Below are 17,843 nucleotides of genomic sequence, written 5' to 3' on the forward strand. Positions count from 1 at the left end.
TATTCATAAAAGCTGAGTTTTTTTTTTAATTTATTTTTGGCTGTGTTGGGTCTTTCTTGCTGTGTGTGGGCTTTCTCTAGTTGCGTCGAGAGGGGGTTGCTCTTCTTTGCGGTGTGCGGGCTTCTCACTGCGGTGTCTTCTCTTGTTGCGGAGCACGGGCTGTAGGCGTGCGAGCTTTAGCAGTTGTGGCATGTGCACTCAGTAGTTGTGGCTTGCGGGCTCTAGAGCGCGTGCAGGCTCAGTAGTTGTGGTGCACGGGCTTAGTTGCTCTGCGGCATGTGGGATCTTCCTGGACCAGGGCTCGAACCAGTGTCCGCTGCATTGGCGGGCGGATACTTAACCACTGCGCCACCAGGGAAGCCCAAAGCTGAATTTTGAGGCAGCTCAAATAGTACTTGCCCATATTGCCATAGTGCCAGTATCTACCATGACAACATAAACACTATAAATAATATCCTGAAATAATTGATACAAATTCCTATAGTACTAGACAATACGGTATTTGAAGTGTCTAAAATCTTCTCTGGGATTGAAAAAAGAGAAAATTCAACCAAAATATAAAAAACTTACTTGTATATCTGGATTAGTCTGAATTTCTCCATAGTATTTAAGATCCAAGCCTTCACTATTTTTGTGTGTCCAGCACCTTGCTTGGACATGTAACAAGCAGTCAGTAAATTTTGTTGAGTTAATAAGTGTACAGGATGTTATTTGAGATACGCCTTCAAGGTTGAAAAAAGAGCAGGTAAAGGGTGTTGTAGGTGTGGTAAACGTGCTGACTCGAGCAGAGACTAAAAAATGTGAGCCTTGTGTTACTGTTCTACTGGTTCAGCATTGCAAGCTCAAAGAATTGCAGAACCAAAAGAAAATAACTTGCTTTTAGTTTGAGAGGAATGACCAGATCTGTTCTGTTTTCAGGTGACAATATGTACAGTTGTGAAAAATGCAAAAAGTAAGTGTCATTGGCAGTGCTTTCAATTGCATGTTTTGTACTTTAAATGGTATTTTTCTTGGTAATTTGAATTGGGCATGTAGGGTTAATTTTCCGTTTTATTTAGAAAAATATAAAGGCCAGTAAGCTTTGTCCTAGTAAAAAATGACTGGTTGTTCTGCAAAACAAATCTGAGGTTAAAAATTTAACAAATTTAATCGGCTTAGCTAAGATGTGACAGTGTATTTTAAAATATAAAATAAGTATGTAATTTTGCATAAAACATTTTCCAAATATGTTGTAAATATATACTAGGATATATAACATATATTTTTATTACATAGGTTAATTCTGTCATCATAAATAACGCAATATTCTTTTCTGGCTTACCACCTTAACAGGCTAGATTTAGGAAGTGAAAGTGACTATAAAGGTACATAGTTTCAAGTTCGTGTAAAATTCAGAAAGGTTATACCATCTCTAATGTTACCTGCTGTATGAGGGCCGAATAAAGAAGACAGTTAAGAAAAGTATGATTTTATTTCTTTATATCTACTACTAGCTGCCTTTTTCTATCTTGTAATAAGTTTAGGCTTTTAAGGCTTCTTGTTGATGAGTTAGAAAAGAAAAGTAAATGGAGAATTGAAAGCAAATATGTCTGAGGTAGAGTGAACGGGAAAATTTTTCTGAATCTCTCTGATAGAAAAATAATGGCCTCCGAATAAGATCTATTAATAGAGTCTTCATAATACAAACTTCTGGCTTTTGTCAAAAACCCAGGGAAATGTTGATCTGCAGCTGTTGGTCTTCTTCATTACAAAAAGGAATAGTATATTGTTAGGTCAATAAGGAAGAAAAGCTGCTTTGCACTTTCTAGAAAAAAATACACCTCTAGTGAATTGGAAAGTATTTATTATCAGTTTGTCCTTGAAGCCACAGCTGATAGCTGAAGACTGAGTTGGTCCAGAGGGGGAATCTTTCTTGGAAAAACAGTGCCAACTAGGAAAAAGATAATAGTGAAGATGGAAAAGAACTTGCATCTACCCCAGAATCCAGAGTAGAGATCTGTCAAGTATAAATTAATATTGATTATTGGGAATTCCCTGGCAGTCCAGTGGTTAGGACTCTGCACTTTCACTGCCGAGGGCCCAGGTTCGATCGCTGGTTGGGGAACTAAGATCCTACAAGCCGCGTGGTGTGGCCGAAAAAAATTTTTTTTGATTATTAATAATAACCTCTCTATTTTAAGTTATTTGTTTTCACATTTAGGAATAAAGGTTGTAATATATTGACCTGACCAACCATTTCTATAAAATTGGGATTTTATTTTACCCAGTTTTACGTGATACCTGAATGTTATAAAGGCATAGCCAGGCCATAGATAGTAGAAAATTTTCATCAAAGAATTATACAACTCTAAATTTTTATTACTGATGTCTTAATTTAAATAATTTTTTTACAATAAGGGGTTCCAGTGTTTTATTAGTATTTTTTTAATTGGTAGTGTATAATTCAGTAGTAAGCATTTTTAGTCTGACACCTTTATTTCTGCATTTTCTAAAAGATTTTGCTGTATATTTGAAAATACTAGAGGTTTTGTAGATTTGTATGGGAAACAGGTTTATTAAAATTGGTTTTCTCTTTTCACCCCTTAGATTGAGGAATGGAGTAAAGTTTTGTAAAGTACAAAAGTTTCCTGAGGTATGGGCTTTATCACAATTTAATTTATTTTATGTGATAGGTAAGGTATTAATATAACACAGTGTAGTAAATTCTTTAGCTTTGGTCGAAGAATGGAATGGTTCTATTGACCAGTGGCTGTGTATACCCTATTAAGATTATCCATTTTTTAAATATTGAGTTGCACACCAAGTAAGTGCCCTTAGCAGTAAAACTGTGTTGAACACAGTTTAATCAGATACTGTAGGGTCTTGCAGGCATAAAGTGTAAAATTGGAGAAGCCAGTAGCTATGAACTTAGCAAGTACCATGTTTCATCATTTCCACATTTTAACGTCTCTGGAATCAGGTTATCAGAATTGCAGGGTAATGTTTAATCTTGACAATATGTATATTTAATAGACTCTTTTATGCAGCATATGAAACAGTAGAATTTTAAATAATCCTTTGTTTCTCTTTTAAAAAGATTTTGTGCATCCATCTTAAAAGATTCAGACATGAACTGATGTTTTCCACCAAAATTAGTACCCATGTTTCATTTCCACTGGAAGGCCTGGATCTTCAGCCATTTCTTGCTAAAGATAGTCCAGCTCAAATTGTTACCTATGATCTTCTGTCAGTCATTTGTCACCATGGAACTGCAAGTAGTAAGTATGCAAGTTTGACATATGTTTTTAGATTTTAAAGAAAAGAAACATCTGAATTGATCTCTTAAACAAGACCCGATTGAACAAAAGAAAAAGTATAAAAGTAGATTTTTATTAATTATTTTATCTTGGTTATTAAAAACATGTCAGAAATTTTAGGAAATTGAATAATTTTACTCTGAAGTTTAAAATACTGGAAATTATGTTTTATGTAAAGATAAATAATAAGGACTTAAACATGATTATTTTTACACTGGGTTTTTAAGATTACGTTCTCTGTCCTGATTTTCATTTCCTCAAGTGGTGGTGGTAAGGGTATCTACTGGAAAAGAATACGAAGATAGTTCTTGCTATATCTTTTTATTACTGAAATTATTTAAATTTTTTCTGCTTAAATTCAGGTGGACACTATATTGCCTACTGCCGAAACAATTTAAATAATCTCTGGTATGAATTTGATGACCAAAGTGTCACTGAAGTTTCAGAATCTACTGTACAAAATGCAGAAGCTTATGTTCTCTTCTACAGGTGAGGAAATAACTCTCCTGGATAGGCTGTTTTGACAAATATGACAGAACATCTCATGTTGAGGTTAACAGTGACTTCTAAGACTTTCAAAGTGGATTTCTGAGTAAAGATTAGAAATCGCTTTACTCTCATTTCATTATGTGAGTAAAAGTGAAAGGTTGCATGCAGAATGATCTTTTGTTAAGAGAATGGTAAGTCATTTAGTTGAAGGGCAAAGGAATATATTTTGTTTTAGAAAGACTGGTTTTAATTTTAAAAATTAGGCACTGACAGTAGCAATTTTCTCGTAACATAACTAATAAAGGAGGTATTGGACTTCCCTGGTGGTCCAGTGGTTAAGACTCCACGCTTCCAATGCAGAGGGCATGGGTTCAATCCCTGGTCAGGGAAGTTCTGCATGCCACGCGGCATGGCCAAAATAAAAATTAAAAAAAAACAAAAGGTATTAATATAAAAATAAATCCTTGGTACCTTTTAGTATCTTCTAAAAGATTGTAATAACTACTAAAACAGGAAAGCAGATTAACTGTTTAGATCTTATTAACAATCATTTGAATGTCTGTTCTATAGCAATAGTTATGTGGATACTAGTAGTTAAGATATAGTATCACCCCTAGAGTGTGTAATGTAGTGGGGGCAGGGTGGAACAAAGTATATTTCTCATGAATAATTTTCAAGACCTAACAAGATTCACAGTACAGTCCACCCTCCATATCCATTGGTTCCACATCCGAGGATTCAACCAACGGCATATTGAAAATATTGGGGGGGAAAGATTCCAGAAAGTTCCAAAAAGCAAAACTTAAAATTGCACACCAGTACTATCTACATACCACTTATGCTGTATTTACCAGTGTTTGCATAGCAGTTACATTTTTTAGGTATTATAAGTAATCTAGAGATGATTTAAAGTATATGAGAGGCTGTGCATAGCTTATATGCAAATGCTACGCCATTTTATATAAGGGACTTAAGCATCCACAGATTTTGGTATTTGCAAGGGTCCTGGAACCAATCCCCCAGGGATATAGAGGGATGACTGTGTTAATGTGTGTGCTAAGTCTAATAAGTGAGTGGAAAAATCCACTTACTAATCTAATGGAGTAAAATGCATATTGAATTTAATGAATCACTGTCCCTTAATAGGAAGAGCAGTGAAGAAGCACAAAAAGAGAGGCGGAGGATATCAAATTTGTTGAACATAATGGAACCAAGTCTCCTTCAGTTTTATATTTCTCGACAGTGGCTAAATAAATTTAAGACCTTTGCTGAACCTGGCCCTATTTCAAATAATGATTTTCTCTGTATTCATGGAGGTAAGAAACTCTGTAATGGAAAGTAGTGGTAGGGATTTGCTGTTAAATAATTTACAAATAGGGTAAGAGCCAAGAATTTTCCTCTTCCATTTATTTTCCATTTCCCCATCTACATTCCAACTTAAATGTGTTTATTTTGCTATGGTTTCAGAAATTAGCTTTTTCTTCTAATTATAGGCAATCTGTAGCCTTTTCATAGAACAGATATTTACTGAGTACCTGTTCCAAACCCTGTGCTAGAGCCTGAAAGTACCAGAAACACTATTTCTATTTGCATAGCTTTAATTTCATAGTAAAGACAGATGCATAAACAGGTAATTATGGTGCAGTGAACACTTCTATTGCCCATCATTTTTCTCGGCTGAGAGACATGCAGCTCCAACTGTATCCGTGGCTCTTATCCCTTTTGTCTAAATGAATAGCTGGCTCTTTTCCTAACTATGAAAATGTACTCTGAGTTTAACAAAAAAACCTCATGCAGTTATTTGCTAAATGTAATTTATGCCTTTGTGACTGTGTTAGTGCTTGTTTCCATGACAACCTTAGTGTGACACCTTAATTAAATTTCATGGTTGAAGACTTGATATTCTCATTAATTAATTATTTTTGCAGTGAAACCACAAGAGATAGTAGAAATGTCCTATATTGGATTTAGAAATCTAAACCTTGAAAATATTTCTTTCTTTTTTTTTTTTTGAAAATATTTCTGTATGTGAATTTTTCTCTTATTATTTCCCTACTTGAGCTAATAACTTAAGTCTCTTCCGGTTCCAAATCTCCCTATAATCCTTTTATGGCATTTATCTGTGCCTGCCTTTTATTATGGTTATTCATATAAATTCTTCATTTCTACTGCTAGCTCATAAGCTCCATGAAGGAAAGATTGTCTCTGATTTATCTCTGGCTTGCTCCAATACACAGTCAAGGCTTTGTAAAGATTTATGTAAGTTAAGTACTTGAACATCTTGGTTAACTTATTTTTCCCTATTTCAAGAAATATGTTCATCTTTAGGAACATATACTTAATTTTTAACCTTTTGGGGAGAGGTTTTAAGAATAATGATTGGAAAAAATGCCAGTGATTAATCAGTTAAAAGTAATATAACGGAATTCAAGAATGAGACAGACCCATTTAAACTTTTTTAGGTGTTCCTCCACGAAAAGCTAGTTATATTGAAGACCTGGTATTGATGCTGCCTCAGAACATTTGGGATAACCTATATAGCAGGTTTGTTTTTTTAAATCAGACAATATGGTATTGTGGAAATCAGTTTGTGAAATTCGTTAAAAGGAGATTGGATTATTTTGTATATGCTCCCTGTGCTGTATGTTGCTTATGTGGAATATTCCCTTCTTCCTTCATTTATTCACTCTGAAGTGTGAGTAGAGAGACTTTTGTGGCTAGTGTGGCCCTAGTCTAGATAATTAATTCTAAGTTTTATGTTCTGATAATCTGTATCTCTAAAAGTATGCCGTGACATTTTTCTTAAATATTTTTTCTTAAATACTGAAAATAATTCATTCTATGAATTCTTAGTGGCCAGGGGAAGCCTCCTTCTAATTAAAACTTGATTAAAACTGTGGCTGTGTATAACTTAAGATTTATATGTTGTATGCTAACTTTTGACAGCCACTTCTTTTACTTTATGTTGTTGCAACAAACATATTTTGTAACAAAGGTAGCTGTAAGGGAAAGTTGAAATACAGATGAATCAGTAAGTCAATAAACTGATAAAATCAGCGACCCTGAAAAACATAAAATCAGGCCCTTACGATAATTTGGTTTTTACATTTTACTAAAACTTGGACACATTTCCTAGAACATCAGCTTACTTCCAGATTATCATACTTATTAAATTCTTCATGCATTAGGTATGGAGGAGGACCAGCCGTCAACCATCTGTACATTTGTCACACTTGCCAGATTGAGGCGGAGAAAATTGAAAAAAGAAGAAAAATTGAATTGGAAATTTTTATTCGGGTAAAAAAATGATGCTTTTCAAATTATAAAAATGATCTAGAATAAAGATAAAGAACTGACAGAGGAACGATGTTAGTGAAATTATTGGATGAAAGAGTTGTAATACATTTTAAGTCTCATGGGCTCATAACAGTGAGAGACCCCAGTCAGGTGACTATAGTTCTAGTGAGTTAAGTTCTTCTTTTGGGGGTTTTTGTTTTCATGGATTGGTAATAAATTTTGTTTTATGTATTGGCACTGGCAAGAAATCTCTTTATTGAAATGGTAAATTATAAGTTTCCTTAAGTTAGTGGTTTTTCTGAAAGCATCTACTCAGATTGCATTCTTTACTTCCACCCCTTTGTGAAATATAATATTGTTTGGGGGGACTCTCTATACTTATACCTAGTTCCCACAAAGTGAGTATGTTATGAGGCATTTCTTGATTGCAAGCAACAGAAAGTCTGATCACAGAATCAATAGGAAGAGCTGAATAACCAGGTTTTATTGGACAAAGACTAGTATAGTTCCATTTGTCTAGGTAGCAAGAAGTAAGTTTCTTCAAAGTGCTGCTGTCAGTAATACAGCTCCAACCATTTATTTATTATTCGGGTTCCTAGTAGAGAATACTACTAGAGTTTGAGTTACCTGAGAGGCATGTTCATTGATATTTCTATTGAAATTATATTGGTGGAGGGATAATTCTATAAGAGAAGATTGAGATTCTTTAGTAAAAGAAGGGGAGAAGTTAATTGAGCAGATATTATAGATGAACAGTACACTCCATGTTGTGGCCACAGGCTTCTTTTCATAGATTTAGGGGTGTTTTGTGTGTGTGTGTGTGTGTGTGTGTGTGCCTTTGCCTAAAGTAAAGCGATTTTCACATACACAGGAAGATATTACAGGTGTGGATTGATTTACTGTGCTTGAGCCTCATTTGCTTTCTAAATATAAGGAGGCAAATTTTAGTTGAATAGTAAAAGTAGTTCATTCCACGAATGCTTAAATAAATGGCTAATGACTATATCCATTAGGGTTTTTTTTTCAATATTTATTTATTTATTTAGCTGCGCTGGATCTTAGTTGCGGCACACAGGACCTTCATTGCCGCATGCAGGATCTTTAGCTGCGGCATATGAGCTCTTAGTTGCGGCATGCATGTGGGATCTAGTTCCCTGACCAGGGATTGAACCCGGCCCTGCTGTATTGGGAGCATGGGTTCTTAACCACTGGACCACCAGGGAAGTCCCATACATTAGGGTTTGATCAACAGAAGTCATTCTAAGTATTTTGAGTAGAATAGGAATACAGGCAATGAAAGACTTAAATAACTACTAAAAAGACTGGGCAGTGAAAATCAAGAAGACCATAGCTGACTTTCAGGAAATCTGGAAGGCTGCCATACTGGAGGTAGGAGTGGGGACAGCAGCTCAGAGTGGGGTCTCAGAGCCCAGACAAGGTAAAGAAAGCTTCTGTGTAGTGGTGTGGGCCTGGTCAAGGATGTTGGAGCCCAGGCAATGTAACAGTGGATGCCCGTGTTGGCTGGAGATTGCTGTGTGAGGCGGCACAGCTTAGTGGTGGTGGTAAAATTGAGGGATTGATTCCATGTGTAGGATTGATCAGATAATATGAGTGTAATGAGAGCCAGATTTCTTATTGTCAGATAAGGGAGTTACAGATATTGAAAGAGAGGAAACTAAAATGGACTCTTTGTTATTGGATTAAAATTGTAGGCATCTTTGTGAACTCACTGTGTTAGATACATATATACATATAGAGGTATAAATGTGTGTATATGTACACATATATAGAAATAAATGATGTACCTAAGTTAATTTCCTAACTCTGGCACTGAAAAGGCCTGGAAGCAGTAATAACTACAGTAGGATTGAGCATACCTAGCTCTCTTCGGATCTTGGCTTCTAAACATCTTTCTCTAGTAAAAGGAACCAGCCCTCCTTGGAGAAATGGCTGCTTTCAGGGCTGGGGCAGGGGAAGTACAAGATGAGCTTGGAATTTCTTACTGTTCCAGAAATTAAAGAAGTTTTTGAAGAATGATGGGGAAATGTCAAAAGTACACAGAAGCCAGCTTGAAGGGACTTTTACTTGCCAAATTTGGGACAATTTTGCTTCAAAATAAATTATAATGGTATTATAATGCATTAAACAAAATAGGAGATATTGTGTTCATACTGTTATAAATAAGTGAATAAATTGAAAGACTGATGCGGAATGGAATATTAACATAGTTCCAGCTTATTCCCCACAAAATACGTATTAATTTTGAAGAGGAAAGACTAAGCAAGAAGAGTCTGGCACCAACTCAATGAAGTCATTAAAGTGAACATCAGTAGCAGTGGAATATATCAAAATCATGTGCTAGGATAGGATACAGTGAGAAGAACACAGCATCACTTGTTTGGTAGACAGTGCATAACCTGAGTTTCAAATGAGGAAAGCCAGGCAGACCCAAATTGGGGGACATTTTATAAAACAACTGGCTTGTAACCTTCAAAATTGTCAAGATCGTGAAAGTCAAGACTGAGGAACTGTGCCACCTTAAAGGAAATATGAAGTTACATGCAACAAGTGATTCTTGCTTGTTTTTGTTTTTTGTTTGTTTTTTCGGCCGAGCGGCATGTGGCATCCTAGTTCCCGGACAAGGGATCGAATCTGCACCCCCTGCAATGGAAGCGTGGAGTCTTAACCACTGGATCGCTAGGGAAGTCCCAACAAGTGATTCTGAACTGGATCTTCTGGCTATAAACAACATTATTGGATCAATTAGAAAAACTTGATGGAGTCTGAGGATTAGGTGCTAGTATTACATCGATGTTAATTTCCACATTTTTATCATTTGTGTTAAATGTGTAGGAAAAAGTCCTTGTGTGTTTAGCAACTTACTCTGAAATGGTCCAGGAAAAGAAAATTTCTTCGTATTGTACTGGAGTTTTCCTGTAAGTTTGAGATTGTTTCAAAGCTAAAAAGAAGTTTTTAATTGCACAAAGCTTCTGGAAATTACCTATGTTGCTTACCACTGGCAAGTCTCAGGAGAATGCTCAGAAACTTGATAGACTTGATAAGCCGCTAATCTCAGGACCCTGGTGGGTTATCCTGAGGATGCTGCTGTTAAAGATGTTAGCTGCCTGTGGCACCGAATGAGGGATTCTTGGGAAGAGGCTTGGAAGTGGTGGCAAAACCCTACTTGTGCCATCTGTGGAGGCCTCAGTCCTGCCGCAACTGCCACCAGAGGACGTGGGGGAAGTTTCTCTTTCTCTTGTGCCTTCCATATATTGCATATATCATTGGCAGTGACTGATCTGGAGCACTACTGGCAAGCGATCCTGGAAAATGAAATCTTCTCTTTTCATAGAAGAGAGTGTAAGAATGAATGGAAATGATGCATTAACAGACAATAAATACAGTATAGTTTGCCCCCCTTGTCATATGCATTCATACGTCAGCAACAACAGTAGCAATAGTATCATGTTTCTGCCTAACATGATGCAGCTAGCTCATGTACCAATAGATGCAGCATTTATCCTTTCCCTAAACTTGGAAAACCCAAAGTCCCATCAGTCAGTGTATCCATTTCTGGATGATGATCATTCATATTTAGTTCAGTCAGTTTAGTCATAATCTCCCTTTTATATTCTGCAAGCTAAAGAATAAACGATAAGATTAACCACCAACAACATACCTTATATGAAATAGAGGAATGAAAGGAAATATAAATTGGTAATTTTTCACAAATTTAGAAATATTTACAAATATGTATTGGGTTGGCCAAAAAGTTCATTGGGTTAGTGAATACATTGTTCAATAAAATTCTTGGTGAAAATGAAAAAGGTGTCTTATAGTTCTACTTAAAACCGAACGAACTTTTTGGCCAACCCAGTGCATGGGGGAAGGAAGAAGTATGTGTCTATAGCTTATAACTACCCATTCCATATTCTCTGTTTTCTCATCCAGCACTTCAGCTGGTTATTTACCTGATAAGGTAACCCAGACCTTCGTTCCTGAAGAGTCTGAGCTCTTTGTAGTCTTGCCTGTGTTAGATTTCTCTAGTTGGCTATGAGCTTTTAATCTGTGGATATGGAAATACTGAATGGTGCTTATAGTGGATTGAATGCTGGCCCCCCAAAAAGGTGTTTCCGTGTCCTAATCCCTGTGAATTGACTTTATAAAAAGGGTCTTTTTATATATAATTAAGGATCTTGAGACAAGATCAACCTGGATTATCTGAATGGACCCTAAGTCTAATGATAAGTGCCCTTATAAAGAGATGCACAGAGGAGAGATACACAGAGAGAAGAGGTGAAAGCCATTTGAAGACAGAAGACAGAGATTGGAATATACACTCACAAAGCAGAAGGTTGAAGAGGCAAGGAACCGAATCTCCCCTTCTCCACAAGAAGCACGGTCATGCCTACACCTTGGTTTGGACTTCTGACCTCCAGAACTTTGAGAGAAAAAATAATCTGGTTTCAGCCACCAAGTTTGTGGTGATTTGCTATAGCCCCCCTCTGAAACTAATACAGTGGGTATAACCTGATTTTCAGACATAGTTCCCCTTGTTTCTGTTGTGTAGTAGTCATTTTATTCTACTTTTTATATAGCCCTACCCACTTTGTCTCTTGGTTCAGTGACATGAGGAACCCAAAATGGCCAGAGGAGTGTCTCATCTTCCAGTCCAGTAAAATCATTGTTGTGTCCCTTTGGAACCTAATACCTCTAAACTAGTAGAGGCCAAAGTTGTGATAATTAGAAGCAAAAAAGCTTTTGTGTCAGTAGGTAGTAATAGATAAACTCTCCTACTTCCTTTACCTGGTACCTACTCTCATGTTTTCTGGTTGTGGGAAAAACAGCACCATAGGGTTGTTTCTAGTTTGAGGCATATACTACATCCTCTAGGATAGTACCAACCCCACGGTGTTTTGCCACCCGGGCACAAAAACAGTATTCAGTAGGCCAGCAACTTTTAGGTGATGCCATATGGTAAAGTCAGTGAATTCTATGGATGTGAGCCCATTGCTTCATTTATTTTGTGTAAAATTAGTTACATAATCAGAGGTGATATGGGATATCATCTCAGGAAATGAGACATTCAGTAAGACCAACAACGGTGATACTGGAAGAAACACTATAGGTTAGGAAGGTAGGCCCAAATCCAGTTCTAAGCATTTGTAAATCATTTATCATCAAGGGGCTTGTATATATCCAGATTATATAAGATTATATAAAGAATTCGTACAACTCAAGAAGATAGATATTCCAATTTAAAAATAAGAAAATGTTTTAATATACATTATCCTTAAGATATGAGTGATAAGCACATGAAAAGGTACACACTCTCAGCAGTCATCAGTAAAGTGCAAATTAAAGCCACAGTGAGATACCATTACATACTTCTTAGAATGGCTAAAATATAGAAGTGGACAATATCAAGTTCTGACAAAAATGTTGGGCTTCCCTGGTGGCACAGTGGTTGAGAGTCCGCCTGCCGATGCAGGGGACGCGGGTTCGTGCCCCGGTCCGGGAAGATCCCACATGCTGCGGAGCGGCTGGGCCTGTGAGCCATGGCCGCTGAGCCTGCGCGTCCGGAGCCTGTGCTCCGCAGTGGGAGAGGCCACAACAGTGAGAGGCCCGCATACCTCAAAAAAAAAAAAAAAATGTAGAGCAACTAGAATTCTCATATAAACACTGTTGGTGGGCATGTGGTGTCACATGCCGGATGACAGCCAGTTTGACAATTTCTTATAGGTTAAACAAACACTTAGCACATGACTCAGCAATCTCACTCCTAGGTATTTACTCCAGAGAATGAACACTTACGTCTGCAAAAACCTGTACACAAATGTTCATGAGCAGAATTGCTCATAATTGCCCCAAACTGGAAATTGATGTCTATCGGGTGGCAAATGGATAAAAAGGCTGTGGTATACTACTAAGCATAAAAAAGGTAGAACTACTGATGCCTGCAGCAATATGATGAATCTTAGGAACATTATGCCAAGTGAAAGGAACAAGACAAAAGCGACTATGTAATGTCTAATTCCACTTATATGAAATATCTAAGAAAAAGATAGGGACTTCCCTGGTGGCACATTGGTAAGACTCTGTGCTCCTGATGCAGGGGGCCTGAGTTTGATCCCTGGTCAGGGAACTAGATCCCACGTGCATGCCGGAGCTAAGAGTTCACCTGCCACAACTAAGGAGCCTGCGAGCTGCAGCTAAGGAGCCCTTGAACCACAACGAAGACCCAGTGCAACCAAATAAATTAATTAATTAAAAACAAACACAAAGTAGGTCATTGGTTTCCTGGGGCTGAGAGGAAGTGATTGATTGTAAACTGGCACAGGGGAGTTTTGGGAGTGTCAGAAGTGTTTTAAACTGGATTGTGTTGGTGGCTGCACAGTTATAAACTTACTGAAAACCATTGAACTTTACACTAACACTGTGGATTATACTTTAATGAATCTGTTTTATAAAATGCAAGTCCATAATTATTCCATAACACTAGGGTTTTTTTTGTCTTATTCTACCACCACCCCTTTGAAAAAAAGAAAAAAAGTAATGTCTTAGTATAAAAACATAACAGGACTTACGTGGCGGTCCAGTGGTTAAGACTCTGAGCTCCCAATGCAGGCGGCCTGGGTTCCATCTCTAGTCAGGGAACTGGGATCCCGCATGCCACAAAAAAAATTAAAAAAAACAAAACAGAACACTAGAGTACAAAAATAGGTGCCCTTGCTAGACTGGAAATTAAGTGGAGTTTCTGAAAAATTGAGAAAGCAGATAGGATCAGTTTGAAGAAGCAGACCAATGTCATGGGAAATGACCACACAGGCTTTAAGCTTGGAAGCGGCAGATACTAATAGTGATTTCAGCACTCTGCCCCCTTCGTTGTACTAAGCAGCAAGCACGAAGGTGTCTGCTTGGATTGAGCAGTGAATGTGGACCCTTGGGTTGGTTAAAGAAGGCGTTAACCTTAGATAGCTTGTAATACCTAGAAAGAATTGTGTCTTCCTAAGTTATGCCTTAAAATAAATGATTGATTCTCAGAGAGATGCATAAGGATATTGTATCCTAAAAACAAAACAAAACTCAATAGATGGGTTGACTGAATGGCAGAATAAATACTGCTGGAGAGCATATTAGTGTACTGAAAGATCTAGTGAAGGGTTTCTCCTAAAATGAAGCACAAGGATAAACAGGTGGAAAACAAAACTTTTGACACGTTGGGTAGATACAGAATCCAATGTTTTTCTAATAGGTATTTTAGAAGAGAGTAGAGAGGTGGAACTCCTTTGAGAGCAACAGTTTAATTTCTGAGAACTGGAGAGAAACAGATGCCTTTAAATAACTGGGGTGATTACACTTAACTCAATTTTCAAAAGCCCCCACCTAGACACATAAGGAAGAAATGTCCTAATGCCAAAGAGAAAGTCCTGAAAGTGTCCAAACCTGGTAATGCTGTGAATGAAACAGATTCATCTGACAGAATCAGTCTAACATTACATTTCAGAAATCTCAGTTCTCTAAGGATAAGTTGTACATCACAGGAAGTCCAAACTTTAATTCTTTACCTGGAGACAAACATGCCTTGATTTCATCAGAGGCAATCACAACATTATTCATTATCTTTCATTGTTCTGTGGAAGCAGCTACCTTGTGTCCCAGAAGGATCCTTGCTCTCAAAGAGCTTACATTTAATAAATAACAAATACATTATATATCAAAAGGTAATGAGTTCTATGGTGAAGGAAGATATCTAACAGGATAAGAGGATCAGGAGTATAGTGATGAGGGGAGGAGTCAGGTGCAGTTATAAACAGTGTGATCAAGATCGGCCTCATTGGGCTTCCCTGGTGGCGCAGTGGTTGAGAGTCCGCCTGCCGATGCAGGGGACACGGGTTCGTGCCCCGGTCCGGGAAGATGCCACATGCCGCGGAGCGTCTGGGCCCGTGAGCCATGGCCGCTGAGCCTGCGTGTCCGGAGCCTGTGCTCCGCAACGGGAGAGGCCACAACGGTGAAAGGCCCGCATACCACACACACACACAAAAAAAAAGATCGGCCTCATTGAAAAGGTGACATTTAAGCAAAGACTTGAAGGAGGTGAGGGAGATATTCAAATATCTGTAAAAAGAAGGGATGCCCATGCAAAGGCTTTGAGAGACAGGAATGTATCTGCTTGATTTTGGGAGTAACAGAGAGGTTTGTTTGTGTGACCACAAGTGAATAAATGAGGAGGAAAGTACTAGAAGATGAAGTCAAATCATGGGGCCAGATCATAGAGGTACTTCTGAGCTATTATTATAAGGATCTCTGGGGACAGTGGCAGGGTTTGGATTAGATTTGATCATAGGGGAGAAATGAGCTGAACTTCACTGTTTTTGTCCATAGGTAGTATGTACCGCGGGCATTTAGTTACCCAGCATGAGATATCTGCAGGAGTCTCACTGTCTTTTCACACTATTACAATTAGATAATTTTCAAATACCCTTCATTTTCCTCAGGCTCTGTTGCTGTTCCTCTCTTTTTATTTTTTTTAATTTATTTATTTAATTTATTTCATTTTTGGCTGCGTTGGGTCTTCATTGCTGCACGGGCTTTTCTCTAGTTGCGGCAAGCGGGGGCTACTCTTTGTTGCGGTGCACAGTCTTCTCATTGCGGTGGCTTCTCTTGTTGCGGAGCACAGGCTCTAGGCACACGGGCTTAAGTAGTTGTGGCGCACGGGCTTAGTTGCTCCGTGGCATGTGGGATCTTCCCGGACCAGGGCTCGAACCCGTGTCCCCTGCATTGGCAGGCGGATTCTTAACCACTGCGCCACCAGGGAAGCTCCTGTTCCCCTCTTTCTATGCCAGTTTTTCTGTCAGTTTGGTTTTTGGTTTCGTCTTGTTTTGTTGGGTTTTTTTTTTTTTTTCTTTTGGTTTTTTGTTTGTTTTGTTTTGGCTGAGCTGCGTGGCTTGCGGGATCTCAGTTCCCCGACCAGGGATTGAAGCCGGGCCAGGGCAGTGAAAGCCCGTAATCCTAACCACTAGACCACTGGGGAACTCCCAAATTCGTTTTTTTAATTGAAAGTCGTAGAAGTCAGATTGGCTAACTTAAGCAAAAAAAGAAATTTATTGAAAAGAAAATTTGAATAACCAGACCTCCAGAAATTCAGGAACCAAGTTATTCCTGTATAGCTAACAAAGTTGACATTGGAATGACTCCGTTCCAATCATTAGGTTACTCCTCTGAAGATTTCCATTTCTAGTAGTTTTGCCTAGTTTGAGTCATATACCCATTTCTTGGGCCTTGGGACTAGAGGAGGAAGTGGAACGTCTTCAAGGACTGTCCCACCACTTTTGAGAATTTATCCTATATATATATATGTTGTTGTTGTTTTTTAAAATATTTATTTATTTATCTTTGGCTGCATTGGGTCTTCGTTGCTGTGCCTGGGCTTTCTCTATTTGTGGCAAGCAGGGGCCATTCTTCATTGTAGTGGCTTCTCTTGTTGCGAAGTACGGGCTCTAGGCACGCGAGCTTCAGTAGTTGTGGCTCGCGGGCTTCAGTAGTTGTGGCTCACGGGCTCTAGAGCGCAGGCTCAGTAGTTGGGGCGCACGGGCTCAGCTGCTCCGTGGCATGTGGGATCTTCCCTGACCATGGATCGAACCCGTGTCCCCTGCATTGGCAGGCGGATTCTTAACCACTGCGCCACCAGGGAAGTCCTATATATATGTTTATTGTCTATGAAATAACACGTACAGAACTTTTTGTTTCAACATTCTGTTTGTAATAGCAACATGTCTACCAGTATCTTAAGTGAATGGAAGTAAGATGTAGACAGTGGGTATGGTATGTTTAAATAAGATTTACACATCAGATTTTTAATAAATATGTGGAGTATTTATTGCCTTGAAGACTTTATCTTGACCATTCTCACTTATCCAATCATTATGCCCCTTTTGTGTATACTTGATAAACTTTGAGATATAACCTAGAATGTTTATTAGGTGTTACCATGTATCCTAGTATTAAGTTAACTTAGCATCAATGTAAGTCACGTTCTTTGTGTGTGAGGAATTGGCCTTATCAGATGCTGAAGTAGAATGGTTGTATTGTTCTGCTACAAAGCAAATTCTAGATTTTAGATGACTAATTTTTTTCCCTCTATAGCTCAACAGAGCATTCCAAGAGGAGGATTCTCCAGCTACTTTTTATTGCATCAGTATGCAGTGGTTTAGAGAATGGGAAAGTTTTGTGAAGGGTAAGGATGGAGGTAAGTGTTTAACTGAAAGACGAAATTCTTTGCAGATTTTTTTGTTTATTTAACAAATGTTTTTTGAATATCTGCATGCACTTGGGATTACACTAATGAACAAGAGAGAAAAAAACGTACATTCTAGTTCATATGTTGGTTATTTTTAATTTTTTAAAAACTTTCATGGATTATAGCATATTCATAGCAGATATAAAAGAACTGAATAAAAATTAGTCTGTGATCTTAACATTGAAAAATTAAAAAAAAATATCCTTCCAACAATAAGATTGGTTAAACCATAGCTTATCCATTACAATGGGATACTATGTGGACTTTAAAAATTATTTGTGTAACAGTGTTTAAAATTTAAAAATAAGATGTTCTTGATATATGAAAAAGGTTATAATGCAGTATGCATAGTTGGAACCTTTTGTTTAAAAAAAGAAAAAGGCAAACATATGCAAAGGCAGAAAGACCTCAAAGGTACTAGAACAGTTTGCCTGTCTTTCTGTAGTAGGATAACAGTATCT

At 37.8% G+C, this 17,843-nt stretch overlaps 1 protein-coding gene across 4 annotated transcripts in view; it reads left to right on the plus strand.

Annotated features, from left to right (window-relative positions):
• USP33 (ubiquitin specific peptidase 33) overlaps positions 1 to 17,843 on the plus strand; it is a 70,497-nt gene that overhangs the window by 43,709 nt on the left and 8,945 nt on the right. For 3 of the 4 annotated variants that reach the window (XR_002645655.3, XM_022581043.3, XM_022581044.3), the window contains exons 15-22: positions 919 to 952; positions 2,587 to 2,632; positions 3,077 to 3,257; positions 3,659 to 3,785; positions 4,932 to 5,101; positions 6,248 to 6,329; positions 6,974 to 7,082; positions 17,229 to 17,331. Coding sequence is in view for 2 of the 4 variants with exons in the window: in XM_022581043.3 (XP_022436751.1) it covers positions 919 to 952; positions 2,587 to 2,632; positions 3,077 to 3,257; positions 3,659 to 3,785; positions 4,932 to 5,101; positions 6,248 to 6,329; positions 6,974 to 7,082; positions 17,229 to 17,331 (852 nt within the window). In the remaining 2 variants the exon portion in view is untranslated. The remainder of the gene's footprint in view (positions 1 to 918; positions 953 to 2,586; positions 2,633 to 3,076; positions 3,258 to 3,658; positions 3,786 to 4,931; positions 5,102 to 6,247; positions 6,330 to 6,973; positions 7,083 to 17,228; positions 17,332 to 17,843) is intronic. The other variant, XR_016394937.1, reaches the window with a different exon arrangement.

The sequence above is a fragment of the Delphinapterus leucas genome, chromosome 1, assembly GCF_059928025.1.
Source record: "Delphinapterus leucas isolate spDelLeu-1000000601 "Yukka" chromosome 1, BTC_Dleu_Yukka2, whole genome shotgun sequence".
Taxonomy (NCBI): Eukaryota; Metazoa; Chordata; class Mammalia; order Artiodactyla; family Monodontidae; genus Delphinapterus; species Delphinapterus leucas.